Source organism: Diuraphis noxia, unplaced genomic scaffold, assembly GCF_037042655.1.
Source record: "Diuraphis noxia isolate RWA-SAM2 unplaced genomic scaffold, SU_Dnox_SAM2 contig0001, whole genome shotgun sequence".
Lineage (NCBI taxonomy): Eukaryota > Metazoa > Arthropoda > Insecta > Hemiptera > Aphididae > Diuraphis > Diuraphis noxia.
Window position 1 is genome coordinate 18,653,036 of NW_028301711.1, and position 15,016 is coordinate 18,668,051.

Sequence of the window (15,016 nt, forward strand, 5' to 3'; positions counted from 1 at the left end):
GCAGTGTTACTATTATTAAATATTAAACAAGTTGTTAAATTAATGGAAATGGATCATTACTTCATATTGTGTAGGTACCTAGAGCCACACGCCATAAACATGCCACTGATCTTTGTTAGAAAATAAATTAAGCTATTTGTTTCTGTTGAAATACATTATTGCTAGGATTGATTACAGCAGGTACACTCGTACAATATTTGCTTTTTTATTTTATGTTATTCTTGGAGATTGGCAGATTGCACAAATGCAAATGCGATATTAACTGAGCGTAAACAATAAAGTGTCTAAATTCGCAAACATAAAAAAAATCAAATTTATTGACTAGGTAACATGAAAAATGTTTTAAATATTTAACTCATGAATAGAAATATTATAATTTGATTTTTAACAAATGTATATAAAAATACGAGTATCCAGTTACATAATGCATTATATAGACTATATCTAATCACAGAACAATATAGAAGCGACACTCTGCAATCCCCACCTGCTTGGTGGTCGATCTCTGGTGGTTTAGTGTTGAAGTTGTAAATGATTACCTGGTGGTTTAGAAGTGTTGTTATGAACGATTTTTTTTTTGAGATAAACGGTTTGTTGTTTGTTTACGTTTTTGACTAAACGGCTTACGGGCTACGGCTTTACTACAACATTTAACTTATAATTTTTCGCTAAACACGTTCAGTAATTTTTTTTGTTTTAATTATTGTTAGTAATTATAATTATAAATAATAATTAAAACAATCATGGTTATGACGTGTGCTGCATCGTTTTGTTACAACAAGACTGGACAGGAACAATCCAAGGTTTCGTTTTTCAGGTTTCCGAAGAATGTTGAAGAGTAAGTACAAATATAATTATTAATTTATATTATTCATTATATACCTAATATTATAGAATTGTTGACTTTTAAAGAAAAGTTTGTCTTTATCACTGGGTTATAAATTTGATTATTAGCACAGAACAATGTTATTAGGTATCGTGTTTAGTATTTCCATATTACAGTATTTTTTATAAACATTTAAGTGCATTAAAATTATACAAGTTGTATGGTGTTGTGTATTGTTTTAGGTCTAATCAATGGGCATCATTAATTGGTCGTAATGACTTGGTGAATTGTGATGTCCAGTATCAAAGAGTCTGTTCTGCACATTTTGATGCTACATGCTTTACATCGTCATCAGTGGGGCGACAGAAAGTGCGTCTTATCAGTGGGGCTATGCCCACAAAGAAGAAGGAAGACGATGCAGAGCTTGATACTGTCATTTTCAATGATGAAACCGCAACTTCTGAGGGACAAGTATCTATGTGCACTGTAACAGATGTTTGTGACGAAGAATGTTTTAATAATGTTGAGATTCCAACTGATGTATCACAAATGGTTATTGAAAGTTGTTCAACTCCATTGTCACTTAAGTACCAAAGTAATTTAAGTAGTTCAAATTTGTCTTTAGCATCAACAAGTAGCTCTTATTCAATGACTTCGACACAAACATCTTTACAGTTATCATCAGATACTCCCCGTAAACGTAAACTTAGGAAAAGTATGAAATATAAAGATGATCAATATAAAGACTTACTTAGGCAATTCACTAAATTACAGAAATCTGTAGATAAAGCAAAACATCCCACAATTCAAGATTTCCATGAGTTATGTGATAAATTTTTAAGGCCTGGCATCGCTAAGTTTGTTAAATCACAACCTTCCTTAAATATCAAATCAACGAAAGGTTTCCGATATTCTAATTCAGTGAAACAATTTGCACTTAAAATTCATTTTCTTGGGCCTAAAGTATATCGTTTGATTAAAACATCTTTTAATTTGCCAAGTATAAGAACTTTACAAAGAGTCACTGAACGTTGGGAAATAAATCCTGGTTTTAGTGACTTGGTGTTCAAAGTATTAACTCTAAAAGGTAGTTCCATGTCTGCAAAGAGTAAAGAATGTGTATTATGTGTAGACGAGATGTCTATTAAAGCTTTTCTTTATTATAACACTGTTAAAGATCAAATTATTGGATATCATAACACTGGCTCCATCACAACACATGAGCTAGCTAAATCAGTAATGGTAATTATGATTCGTGGTTTGCATGATACTTGGAAGCAGCCTCTATGTTACTTTTTTGTTGCGTCTAATTGTTCTGGTTATGATTTGCAAAGTATAATTTTTAACTGTATTTCAAAATTATCCAGTATATCTTTTAATGTTAAAGTAATGATTTCTGATTTGGGGTCTAATTTTAAAAAATTTGCTGATCAACAAGGTATTACACCAGAAACCCCTTATTTTAATGTATCTGGAAAAGAAATTGTTTTTATGTTCGATCCTCCTCATTTACTTAAAGCAACAAGGAATAACTTTTTCAACTATAAATTTGAATGTAATAATAAAATTGCTGAAAAAGTTCATTTAGAAAAGTTTTACTCAGCAGATAAGACCCGTAATATTCGTTTAGCACCTAAATTAACTGACATTCATCTTAATCCAAATTCATTTCAAAAAATGAAAGTTAAATTTGCTTCCCAAGTATTTAGCAAAACTGTAGCTGCTGGAATGGAAACTTGTATGTTGACTGGTGACTTAACAGGTGAAGCTATTCATACAATTGATTTTATTAATTCCATGGATAATCTTTTTGATATATTCAATTCTCGACCAATTTCAACTGAAATAAATATTGAAGAGGAACCATCCAATTCCAAATGTTTTTGTCTACCTTTTATTCATTCTGATTTTCAAATACAATTCTTAAAATCAATGTTTAAATATTTTAAGTGTTTAATGATAAAACGTTATAACACAGTTAAAAATGAATGGGTAGTTATTAATAAAAGTTTTAATTTGAAATTCATTAATGGATGGTTAGTGTCAATAGCAGGTTTATTAAGACTTTTTCAAAATGTACAGAAAGAATATCCTACAGAGGATTTAGTACTATATACTTATAGATTAAATCAAGATTCACTCGAAAACTTTTTTGGAACTGTACGTATACAAAATGGAAATTGTATTAATCCAACTCCCATCCAATTCCAACGTACTTTTAAAAAACTTTTTTCTTTAAATTTTTATGAACACTCTGAAGGAGCTAATTGTATAGCTGATTTAGATGAAATTTTAACTACTATAAATGATACACCATCTGTTGATTTAGAAGCACTATTTCCAGAAAAAAATCCAATTGTGTTGAAAGCTTTACCTGTTGAGGGAACAAGTTATAAAATACTCGATCTACCTGAACAAAATGCCTTAGCCTATGTTTGTGGATATTTAATAAGTAAATGTATGGCAGTACATAATTGTGACACTTGTCTCAATTTTGGAAAGGCCACCACAAATTTAACAAGTGAAACGTTTTATTGTTTGTTAAAAAATTATGAACAAGATACTTCTTCAGTGTTTGGTAAATTCATGATGCCTGACTCTAGTTTTTACCAATATGTTTTTACTCTGGAATCAATTTTTAATCAAAATTTTACTTCCTTTGCTGCAAGAGTAAATGTAGGTAAACAACTTCGTTCTCTTATGAACAATGTTTATTTGATTCATCCTTGTGAAAATTTCCCTAGAACATATCTTATTAATTTATACCTCAGATATAAAATTTTCAGTACTCTAAATAGAACAAACAAAAGTATTAAGGCATTAGGTACAGGTAGTCGAAGTAGAAAATTACAAATATTATCCAATCTGTAAATTTTATTAAGGGATTAATACTATTATTTTTTGCCTTTAACTAACACACGTGTGACATAGGGTTTTGGACGTGTGCTTTGTCAAACATTCCAATCGATCTAATGAAGTAATAAGAATTCTAAAATCAGATTTCAAATATGTTAGAAAGTCGATTTCAAGTAGACTTGACGACTAATTAAAATCTGTTTTCATAATTCTTATCGCTTCATTAGATCAATTGGTATGTTTGGCAAAAAACATATACAAAATCCTATTTCATGTGTGTGTTAGACAAAGGCAGAACATTACGGTATTATCGAATCCCCTTAACTAATTATTTGGTGTTATGATGGTGCTACATGTTTTAAAAATTCTAACGTTTAAATATTGATCATTTTTATTATTATCCATGAATGTATAAAATTGCTATTATGTGCTTCATAATAAAAAATACAACCATATACTTACTCATATGAATCTTTTTATTTCACTAACCTTTGTAAATTATGTATATTTATAAGTTAAAGACAAAGTCTCTACAATATAATGGAGGAGTTCGGGATCCCACAAAAATTAGTGACGCTAACAAAAATGTGCATGGAAAATACACAGTATAAAATAAGGGTTGAATCTACGGTGTCAGAAGCCTTTGAAGTAAGAACTGGATTGAAACAGGGAGATTCGTTATCACCTTCCCTATTCAATATAGCTCTAGAAAAAGTTATAAGAGAATTGCAATCAGAAACTGGAGTGGAAGTCGGTCAGCAACACATACAAGTATTGGGATTTGCAGATGATTTAAATATACTAGGAAACTCCCTAGAGGAGACAATAAAAGCAGCCCAAGCCCTTGAACAAGCAGCTAGCAAGATAGGTTTGAAAATCAATGCAGAAAAAACCAAAGTAATGGAGTTGCTAAAAAATGGAGACAACCCTGACACGGGGCCCCTAACCTTCGAAAAAGTAGATGAATTTCGATATTTAGGAGCTATGCTGAGCGCTAAAAATGATTGGTCGAAGGAAATAGGAGTGAGGATCGCCAAGGCGGAAAGAGCGGCATTTGCCTTAAATAAGTTCTTAAAATCAAAATTATTTTCAAAAAAGACGAAAACTAGACTATATACTGCAATAATAAGACCAACGCTCACCTATGGCTGTGAAGCTTGGACTACCACCAGCACAACTGAAAGAAGACTTAGGACCTTTGAAAACAGAATTTGGAGGACAATTTGTGGACCAATTTATGATAGCGTTAATTTAACTTGGAGAAGAAAATACAACAAAGAACTACAAGACGAATTGGGAATTGCATCAGTTATCAGCTTTATAAGAGGGCAAAGGATCCAGTGGTTAGGACACGCGATGCGAAGAAGTGAAGAGGATATAAGTAGAACAATCCTAAACTGGAAACCAATGGGAAAAAGACCGCGAGGAAGACCCAGGAAAAGGTGGTTGGATGTTGTGGAAGAAGACCTTGAAATATTGGGAGTACAAGAGTGGAGGGAAATAGTACAGGACCGTGAAAAATGGAGAGATATTGTGATGGCGGCCAAAACTCTTAGAGAGTACTAAGTGCCAGAGGAAGAAGAAGAAGATAAGTTAAAGACATTACTATGTTGGATCAATTTATTATTTACTCTCTCAAGCCACGTTAACAAGAATGTCTTCTGTCAATTGTTATTTAAACTAATTCTATTAATGTGTGATTATGTAACACCATTACTATAATATTATATTATTATAAAACATTGCACACAGGCACAAAAATGAAAAAAAACATGTTTGACGATATAATATAATTTATTAAAGCATAATAATAAATAATAAATTATGGAATTAATAAAATTTCTGTGTTATCATAATGGTATCAAGTATCAACTATCAATTATTGAAATATCTGATATGAGCCGTCAGCTGATTCTCATAACTAACAAAATGGCAGTGCCCATGAGCTCAAGGCCATTTCCCCACTTTTTCCAATTAACATTGGGATTTGGGAGAGTGTCGTAGGCCTGATCTAATCCAATCTCTGATCTCGAGACCGGTAAATAAATTGTTTGGGCACATATTTGAAAACGTGTTGTTGTCATAATATATAGACTGACGTGGTCGGGCTGCCTTTTTAATCTGACCACACGTCGTGTAGGTTACCCTTGACGATGATTGTCGCATAGCTGTAGTGTCGGCACTGTACCAACTCATGTTGCAGTCACACGACCCGACATCCGGAGATGTCGTCAGGCGTCAGTAGACGAATTACATCCGAGTGAGCAAGACGTGCGCGTGATCGTTATCGATAAGTACAGTTTTTTTTTTTTACCAACGAAAATAAATATGTCGATTTCATCGGAGAACAATCACGTCAAATCGATGGTGGAAATGAAAATCATTAGGAATGTGGCGGTACCAACCAAAACCGAACTGCTGTCTGAGGAAGAGGAGATTAAGCAGCAGCATATTGAGAACGATATAACAGCCAAAACTCATCGCTGGTCAGGCAATGGTCAACATAAGCATTTCCGGTCACTATCGTCGCCGAGTGTACAACCCCGCATGATGAAGTGTGACTTGTGGCCGAATGTTAGCTGTCCCATCGTCGTTGACGCCACCCTAAAGGCCAGTCAATGTCCAGCGGACGAAGTCAAACAGGACGGAGTGGACGCAAAACAGCAGCCTACGGCACCGGACAATCAGGAGCTACAACTAGAGCAGCCGCAGGCCACCGACGTTCCACCTCAGGTTGTGTGGTATTCAGGAGAAGAGGACAACAAAAACGAATCGGAAACTGAAAGCTGTTGTGACGGATGTATTTACGGAATCATTTGGTGCTGTGACTTCCTTTCAATCCTTTGAAGACACCATCCCAAATAACATATAAACATTGAACAAATATTAAATAAATATTCATTTTCCAATGTTCAACATTGAAATGATATTTTATTTTAATCAGATTTTCATTTGCAATCCATTTGTTTTCCATTAAATGAACCAAAAATCAATGTTATCTCTTTGGTAATTTTTAATATTAAATAAAAGTTTAAATTCAAAAAATATTCTCTGAATTTTTATTTAACCTATATCCAATATTTCTGAATGTTACGGCTATATTTAATTTCCATGAAAATAATGTTTTACAAACATTGAAATGTAATATTAATACCCGATTGAATTGTAATTAAATAACAATATTCATATTAATACCAATGGTGCAACAATAATATAGCCTATAGGTGGCAAGGAGGTATAACCAAAATACTTTGGGTAATTTAAGTACCATATAATAAGTTGTATTTTTTAAAGTTGAAAAAAAACTTAGGCGTTATTTACCTGAACATGAAAAAATCAGAGGTAGTTACAAATAAATTAATATTACCATTTATCACTTTTATGGAATATTAAAAATTTTTTTATAAAATGTATTTGGGGATATAATAAAAAAAATTTAGAGCTTCATTATAATTGTGTACTTTAGGGGAAACCACTCATGTATTATTCATTCCCATTATCCTCTCAGAAGAACAAGCCTAGTTGTGAATTTACAACTATGATCAATATACAAGGTGTAACAGAAGGAACTGACTTTTTGAATAACTTTTGTTCTAATTAATATTTTTAACTTTTTTATTTATTTATCATTAAAAGACTCTAGAGCTATATGTAAAATTTATTTATTTTTATGTAAATTTTTTAGTACTGAAAATAAAAATTAGATAAATTCAAAATGGCTAATTTATGAATCTGATTATAAAAGTAATTTTGATGGTAAAAAGATTTATCTAAGTCAAGTAGTTTATTTTTTAGAATTTATTTGAAATATCAGTATTTTTTTGATAAAATTAATTTGGTACCTAAATACTTTTTAAAAAATATGATTTTTGGGAATTTTCTGAAATGAGAATATTTCTTAAATTATTTAATCATTAAATAATATTATAATATATAATATTAACAATTTTTGTCATAGGTTTAATTAGTATATTTTTTATTTTATTTTTAGTCAGTTCTTTCTGTTACACCCTGTATATATATATATATATATATATATATATATATATATATATATATATAAAATTATAGGTAATGCAGAATAAAATCAACTCCTCAGATGAATGTATAACCATATTAATTTTTTATTCAACATATCTTATGCTAATTTAAAGAATTAATAATTGTTAAGTACATATTTTGTTCTTATGTTGATAATATTTTTCTGCAAATGGAGCTTGCGCCAAAATCGTGCGATTAGTTTCTTCTATTTCTTGATTTGTTGTGTTTTTGAATTTTGTTTGTTTCTTAACTGCTTCTAAATAAAATAAGTAGAAACATAAATAATAGTTGTATTTCATATTATATTTATACACATGTTATTTGTTAGATATGTGTATGGTATATTTTACTAAAATTACTAAAACACTACCGATGTGAAAGCCTTTCCCAACGAACCTATTGTCTTTTTTTCTGTGGTTCAATTTATTTTGTATATATTATATATAATATATATGATACCGTAACACATGCATATATAAAATTTTGACAAATTGGAGAATGACATAAATAAGTATTTATACAGTTATATCATTAATTAAAGTATTATCAATATTGCAGTCAATAATAAATTACAATAAAATATTAATATTCATTCTGTTTTGTGTTAGGTATATATAATTTCATAACTAGGGCTGGGATGTTAATGCCCTAAAATATTTCAAAAATCTATTATAATAATGACTTTAAACCTATTTAAAAACATTATATGTATAAAAAAATATATCACAAGTGTATTTTTTATTTATTAGTAAGTAATACATTAAAACAAAAATTAGTACATAAAACCAGTCATTGATGACTTGTTTTACCATTTTGATATTTATTAATATAATTTATATTTCAACTACCGTCCGATAATATAATTTGAATTACTAGTACCAGTACCTACAGATCTGAAAACTTTTTTTTCCCTTTCCGTCCAGAAAATGAATATTCTTTTAAGAAGTTGTTGGTGAAGAGCTTTGCCATTATCCTATTAACTGCAGCTTTAGCATTTTTTCCACCAATACATGAAAGTTCATAAATCTAAATTAAAACACATTATTTTTTTAATTTTGATCACCCATAATAAAATCTAAATAAAATACCAAATTTAATTTGAACATTCTATCTCCCAATGTTTTGTCTTCTAAGATGGTCAAATCTACTTCGCCGTCTATAGGAAGTGGACAGTCTTGCATATCAATAACTTCTGATAAATCACTTTGATTCAACTTGTTAGCCTTTCCTTCAATCTGTTTTTCCAAACAGTCAATTCTTTCTAAGATTTTATGTTGTGTATGATTTGCACTTTTCAGTTCTACTTTAATATAAACCAATAGATTTAAAACACGTTTCTCAAATTCATTCCCTAAAAAAAAATAAAACAATTAAATTGTTGCATCAAATTATTACCAATTGACAAATCATGGCTGGAAGATGCAGAATTACCAATTTCAGTCATGGTCTCAGATGTAGACATCTTGAAAAGCTGTTTTCGTACAGAACTATTTTTTGTAACAACTTACATAAAACCAATATATTAATAATTAATTAATATATATAAATATATACAAATTGCATACTTTTGTCATGACGAGCATTGGGTGTGGATTTTACATCACAAATAATATTGGTTAAATCATTGGATGTAGTGGTTTCCATGAATACTAGAATTATGTGTTAAAATAAATTTTCAAGTTATCATTTATTTATTTAATTAATTATCATATTATAATACTCAAATGGAGTTGGCCTGCAGATCCATGTCCGCGAAATGCTGGGTCAGTCGGATTTCGAGGGCGTCTTTCGCGCCCCCTTCCGGTAGCCCGCGTTGTTTGCATTCATAACGCAGCTCCACTACGGTCAATTCGTTGATATATTTTCCCGACATCTCGTCCGGCTGTGTTTCCGGTGTTGTTGATGGGGAAAATAGTAAACACACTATACAGCGATTGTTGTTGTTGTTGTGCTGTTGACCGCCTATCGGTGCTATTTCCGTACGAATGTAGGTCAGTGGGTCTGTTGTCGTTGTGCGTGCCGGGGTGATTACACTAACCGGTATTCGCAGCGTATGTCGCGGTTGCGCGTGTGTGCGCTGTCCGGTCGACTATCGCGACTACGAATGCGGCGGCCGCATTTGCTCTAAGCGGCGGCGGCGGCGGTTATTCGTATCTCCGTCCCGGGTGCTCGCGGATGACGTTGCGGGTGGTGTTGCTTGGCGGTGGTTATATGACTTTGTCGCGCTCTAGCGTTCCTACCTATCCTACTCCGTGTGTTTGCGGTGTCGCGCGCGCTGAGATCGGTGCGTCCGTAAGTCGTGCGGCGTGGTCGGTCGGTCGTTACGTGCTTTGTGGTTATGTTACGTAACGCCGGGTTTTTTCGTTACCGCCTGCAAACCACGTTTGCGTCGTATGGGATCGGGAATTTTTCCGCGAGTTGCACAACAGGGAAATGTAATGGGGGTAGTATGGGGTAAGTTAAGATTAACAGTGTTTACTTACCGGTGATTCCTGTACGGGGAGCCAATTTTGTGGCGGTCCTGGACGGATCCCACAAAGATAATTATGGTGGTGTGTTAGAAAAAAAGAACACGTTCGTTTTGATTGCAGATGTGCGGTGGTTGTTTTTATTTTAACGACAAAAGAGGCAACAAAAAAAAACAAAAAAAATATGTGTGATGAGGAAGTCAAGTAAAAAAAAAAACAAGAGCACACAATAGAGAGCACGATTGTACGGAGAGGGTATGACACGGGCGAGGACGATCGGTGCGTGGTGTTTGTCACTCAAGCGCGGTCGTAAAACTGCCTTATTACAAGCCGGTTTGCGGTACCGGCGGTCGACATTTCCAGGCGCGCTTATCGCGTGTCGGTGTCGGCCGTCGTCGATTGGCGGTTGACAGAGAGAATAGACGGCGCGGGTTTCCGCGCAAAGGCCGTTTAAATTCAAACGACTATTACGCGGGACCGCATCATACTGTCTACTTATTTTCTAAGCGTTATAACGATCACTGTCTACTGCTTACAGTGTCTGAGTAACGTACAATTATCATTGTAGTTCGATGAAGACGCTATTAAAATATTATTGTACATAGTTAAACAATACTTTCATAATAATATACTCTGAATAGCGACCACAATTTATATTCATTAATTTCAATACATTTGCTATAATAATATCATATAGCCATATAGATACATTAAAAATACCATCTAGTAAACATTGTATTGTATACAGCATCGAGGGCAGAAATTTAATACGTCGGGGCTTATCACAATAAGAAACAAAATAGTTAAAAATAAGTGAAAAACTTTTTAATGTCCGTCTTTACATTTGTATACTTTCCGTTTTGCATTAGTTGCGGGCACACAGATTCAAAGTAATTATTAGGATGGGCCATTTTATATTGTGGGCATAATATAATATTTATAAAATTCAATAATATTCTATAAGATTATAAATACCTACTCTCAACTAAAAATTAAATAACGAGGTAGATAGATTTAACAGAACACTTTTTATTTAGGTAATAATAATAAGTTGATAAAAACAATTAAAATATATTAAATATTAATTGACCAAAATTATAAAGCAAGATTTAATTGTCTTTTGGTCTTTGTAAACATGTCAATTACTTGAATAAAATTTACATCAGTATTACAATGAATATTTAAAATTTCAAGTTCAGTTTATCTGATCTTTTATAGTGTAAAAAATTCCTTGTCAGTGCTTTCATTGATTATCTGAAGTTTTCAACAAAAAAAAATAATATGTTTTTGTTAAGTTGTACCTTTTTAATTTTAGTTCTGTCCTCATCAGTAATGTCATAGTAGTGGTATAATATGTGTATTGTTCAGGTAGAAATTAAGAAAAGTCTTATCTAAAAAACTGTGAGTTTCACCCCCGGAACCCCCCACCCCTCCCACCAAGTACTGATTGTGGAGAAACGGGAAATTGTACCACCGGTACCGGGTTCCGTACGTGACCGCGTCCTAAAGTATAATAAAAAAATTGTGCAGCATTCGATACCGCAGCAGTCGAGGCCACCGGCATTACCACCAAGAAACCCGGTACAAGTCACCGTCGCCCGCGTCGCCAACATTCAGCAACTGTCATCATCATCATCACCACCACAGCCGCAACTGCGTTCCGGAAATGACTTGCTCACGGCTCTCCATCAGCCAATCCGTAGTTTTAGGCGCATTAAAGACACACATCCCGACTCCAAGGGACCAACAAGACGCTGTGACACCACTTTCCCGCCCGGAAAAGTATTCATGCCGCCGCCAGATTTGCATTTTCGAATGAAGGTTCCGGATGCACCGCCGCCGCTGCCGCCATCAGAGCCGTCTGCGGACAAGGATGACGAAAAACGCCTAGACCACCAAAAACATACTGATACCGAGCAGGAACAAGCTGACCGGATCGATGCCGGTGACGACGACGAAGACAACAATCCCGGTTGCTTCACGGGTTGTCTGCTTTTTACCGTTGGTTGCATCGGGTGCATCGTCGGGTGATTTACGGTATTTAGCGCAACTCCTTTGTAAATAATTATTTGCTTGCTTCTTAATTTATTTATATAATAATTACATATCCGCTTAAATTAGCGGAATATCGGAACAAATGCACTTTACCACCCCCCTCAAAATTATGCTGTAGTGGGAGAACTGTATCACTCAGTAATTATTGTATACAATTATTTTATTATGGTATGGCCAAAGTTCTAAATGTTAGTGGTTTGGGAGGCACTTGGCTTTTTATCAAATGCTGTTGGATTATTGCTAATGTAATTATCGTATAAACGGGATAATATTGAAGTCAGCCGCCATATGCCAACAGGGCAATGTTTACAAAATCTTCTTGAACACGGTAGAACTAGACGTTTCTGTTACTTTTGGGTGAACTTAGATTGAGGAGACGCGAATGTGTAGTCTCAATTTTACCATCAACAATGTCTAGCTATCAGTCATCAAATCACTTAGGTAGGCGATCCACTTGCGGACTCCGTTACGTGCGTAGGTATAAGTGAAGGAAGGAAATAAAGTTTGGGAACCAATGCGGTTTAGTAGCCACGTGATTTTTTCGTTTTTTTCCCCCAAAATGTGTGTTTTAAAGCACTGAACACAAAAGTCTGATTGCAAAACTCTCGCAAATCATGATTTTGGAAGTTGTACCAAAAATACTATAAAACATAAATTTTTTCAAAAATACGTGATATCTACGAAAAAAACATCAAAAAACTACTTTTTGATTTTTTTTTTTTTAATTATTAACAGTTAAATAACAAAATTTTCAAGTATAGTGACTCCCTTCGACTGCCGGCTCCGGTCACCAAACTCGAGGTCCTCTGGAACCCAAACCCCCCAGGGTGCATGTAACGTTCGCATTACCAGTTCTGTTGTGCTTGCAAAAAGAATAAACGCATAACGAAAAGTATAATTATTGTGTGTCTAGCTTTCAGTTCTCAACTGGTACGAATTTATACGTGTGCTGGGCATACCTCCTAACTTCGATAGTCTGATGTTGTATTATTGTAGGAGAAATTGTTAATGCCGAATGTGAAGTGAATAAAAAGGATAAGGCAATCAGATATATAGGTGTCTGGTTGCGACACCGTGTGCGTAGTAAGTGAAATTAAAATGTTCAATTAACTTGATAATTAAATGCTATAAATTACTTATATAGACACCTATAGGTGTGATGTACCTATCATAACATTATTATTGTTTGTAAGTACTTAACTACAGTTAAATGCATATATTGTAGGTTATAAAACATCAATTAAATGTATCATATTATATATGTTGTGTGTGTTGTGTACATGCTTGTAGTTTTAGTGTTACTGCTGTCATTCACAATCTTTTCAATTTTAGTTTTATAAGTTATAATATAATAATGATAAATATGAACATTGATTATTTGTTAAGCATTTTGAAAAAACATTAAATTACATAAATTAAACGCTGTACTATTTCTGTAGTCATTAGTTATATTTTTTACATAATAAATAATATACAATCTATTAGGTACTACTAATCGTATTTATGTAATATATTTAAAATGTAAATCATTAGCGGCGGCACAATATTTTAATCATACCTCTTTATGTTTACCTACTAAAGATGTTGCTAAACAATACAAAAACAAACATACATAGAGTAGTGTAATGATATTTAAAAAATTTCATTATGTGGTGCGTTGACTGCACAAAATTCTTAATCAGTTAGAAACACTGGTCATAGTAGGTATGTGCTTTTGAAATCATAATAATTTTTGTATGAAACTAACAATTAATCAGTTTAAATATATGTGTGTGCGACATCAGTTACAAATTTACTATTAATAATAATTGAGTGTAGTAGTTCTTATGATTAACAGAGTATGGTTTAGTTAGAAGTTAGTAATCAGTATTGATACGATGATGATAAAGCATTCTAAATAATTTACCACCTAGTGTGCCAGTTTGAAACGCATGTTTGACATTAGATACAAATGCATTACAAAATCAGCATCCAGATAGAGACCACGTGGAGGTTGTCAAACTGTCTTTGGATTAAAAGTAGACAGTAGAGTACAATGTTTTTTTTTTTTTGTGTGTTTCTGTTACATCTGCATTGATAAAATTATTTCTAGTATTGTTTCTGAAACAATAGAAATATATTTTTTTTTTTTTAAATGCCCTGGGGCTTTATTATTTAAACGACCCAAAGGTCTTTATAAATATGTTTGACAATTACACATATTTTACATACTTGACATAAAATATATATATATATTACACGTTGATGGAGTCACTTCCAATGAACTGTCTCCTGCCTTAATCTAAAATCTTAAACTAAGTCGTATGGTTTCAGACGCTTAAGACGTCGGATATCTTTGGAGTTATCTAATAATTGAATGGCCAATGGATTGACATGGTGATCTAGCCTCGTCTCGTGTTTGCGAGCAAACCTTTGAATTTCGTCTGCTATTGTAGGCAGCATCATATCACGGTGAATTGCATTGTTTCTTTCGAACCGGTAGGCTGCAGTGATGGTCCTAAGTGCAATATTTTGACAGCGTTGTATTACATCGATGTTAGACTTACTGGCACAACCCCACAATTGAATGCCATATATCCAGATCGGTTTTATAATTGCTACATACAGTAGACGTTTGTTTTCTATGGTTAACTCGGAGTGAGGTCCGACTAACCAATAAAGTTTTCGCATTTGTTCTTTAATCTGAATTTTTTTCTGACGGGCGTGGTGTTTCCAGTTTAGATGAGAGTCAAGGTGCATTCCAAGATATTTTGCTGAATTTTTTTGTGGG

At 33.2% G+C, this 15,016-nt stretch overlaps 1 protein-coding gene across 1 annotated transcript; it reads right to left on the reverse strand.

Moving 5' to 3' along the window:
- Window positions 1-7,856: 7,856 nt before the first annotated feature.
- On the reverse strand, window positions 7,857-9,573 carry LOC149060150 (uncharacterized). The gene is made up of 5 exons (XM_089216181.1): window positions 9,289-9,573; window positions 9,155-9,226; window positions 8,812-9,074; window positions 8,613-8,749; window positions 7,857-7,979 (listed from the first exon to the last, which is right to left on the reverse strand). The coding sequence occupies exons 1-5, from the start codon at window positions 9,365-9,367 to the stop codon at window positions 7,970-7,972; spliced, it is 561 nt and encodes a 186-aa protein (XP_089072307.1). The 5' UTR covers window positions 9,368-9,573; the 3' UTR covers window positions 7,857-7,969.
- Window positions 9,574-15,016: the final 5,443 nt, after the last annotated feature.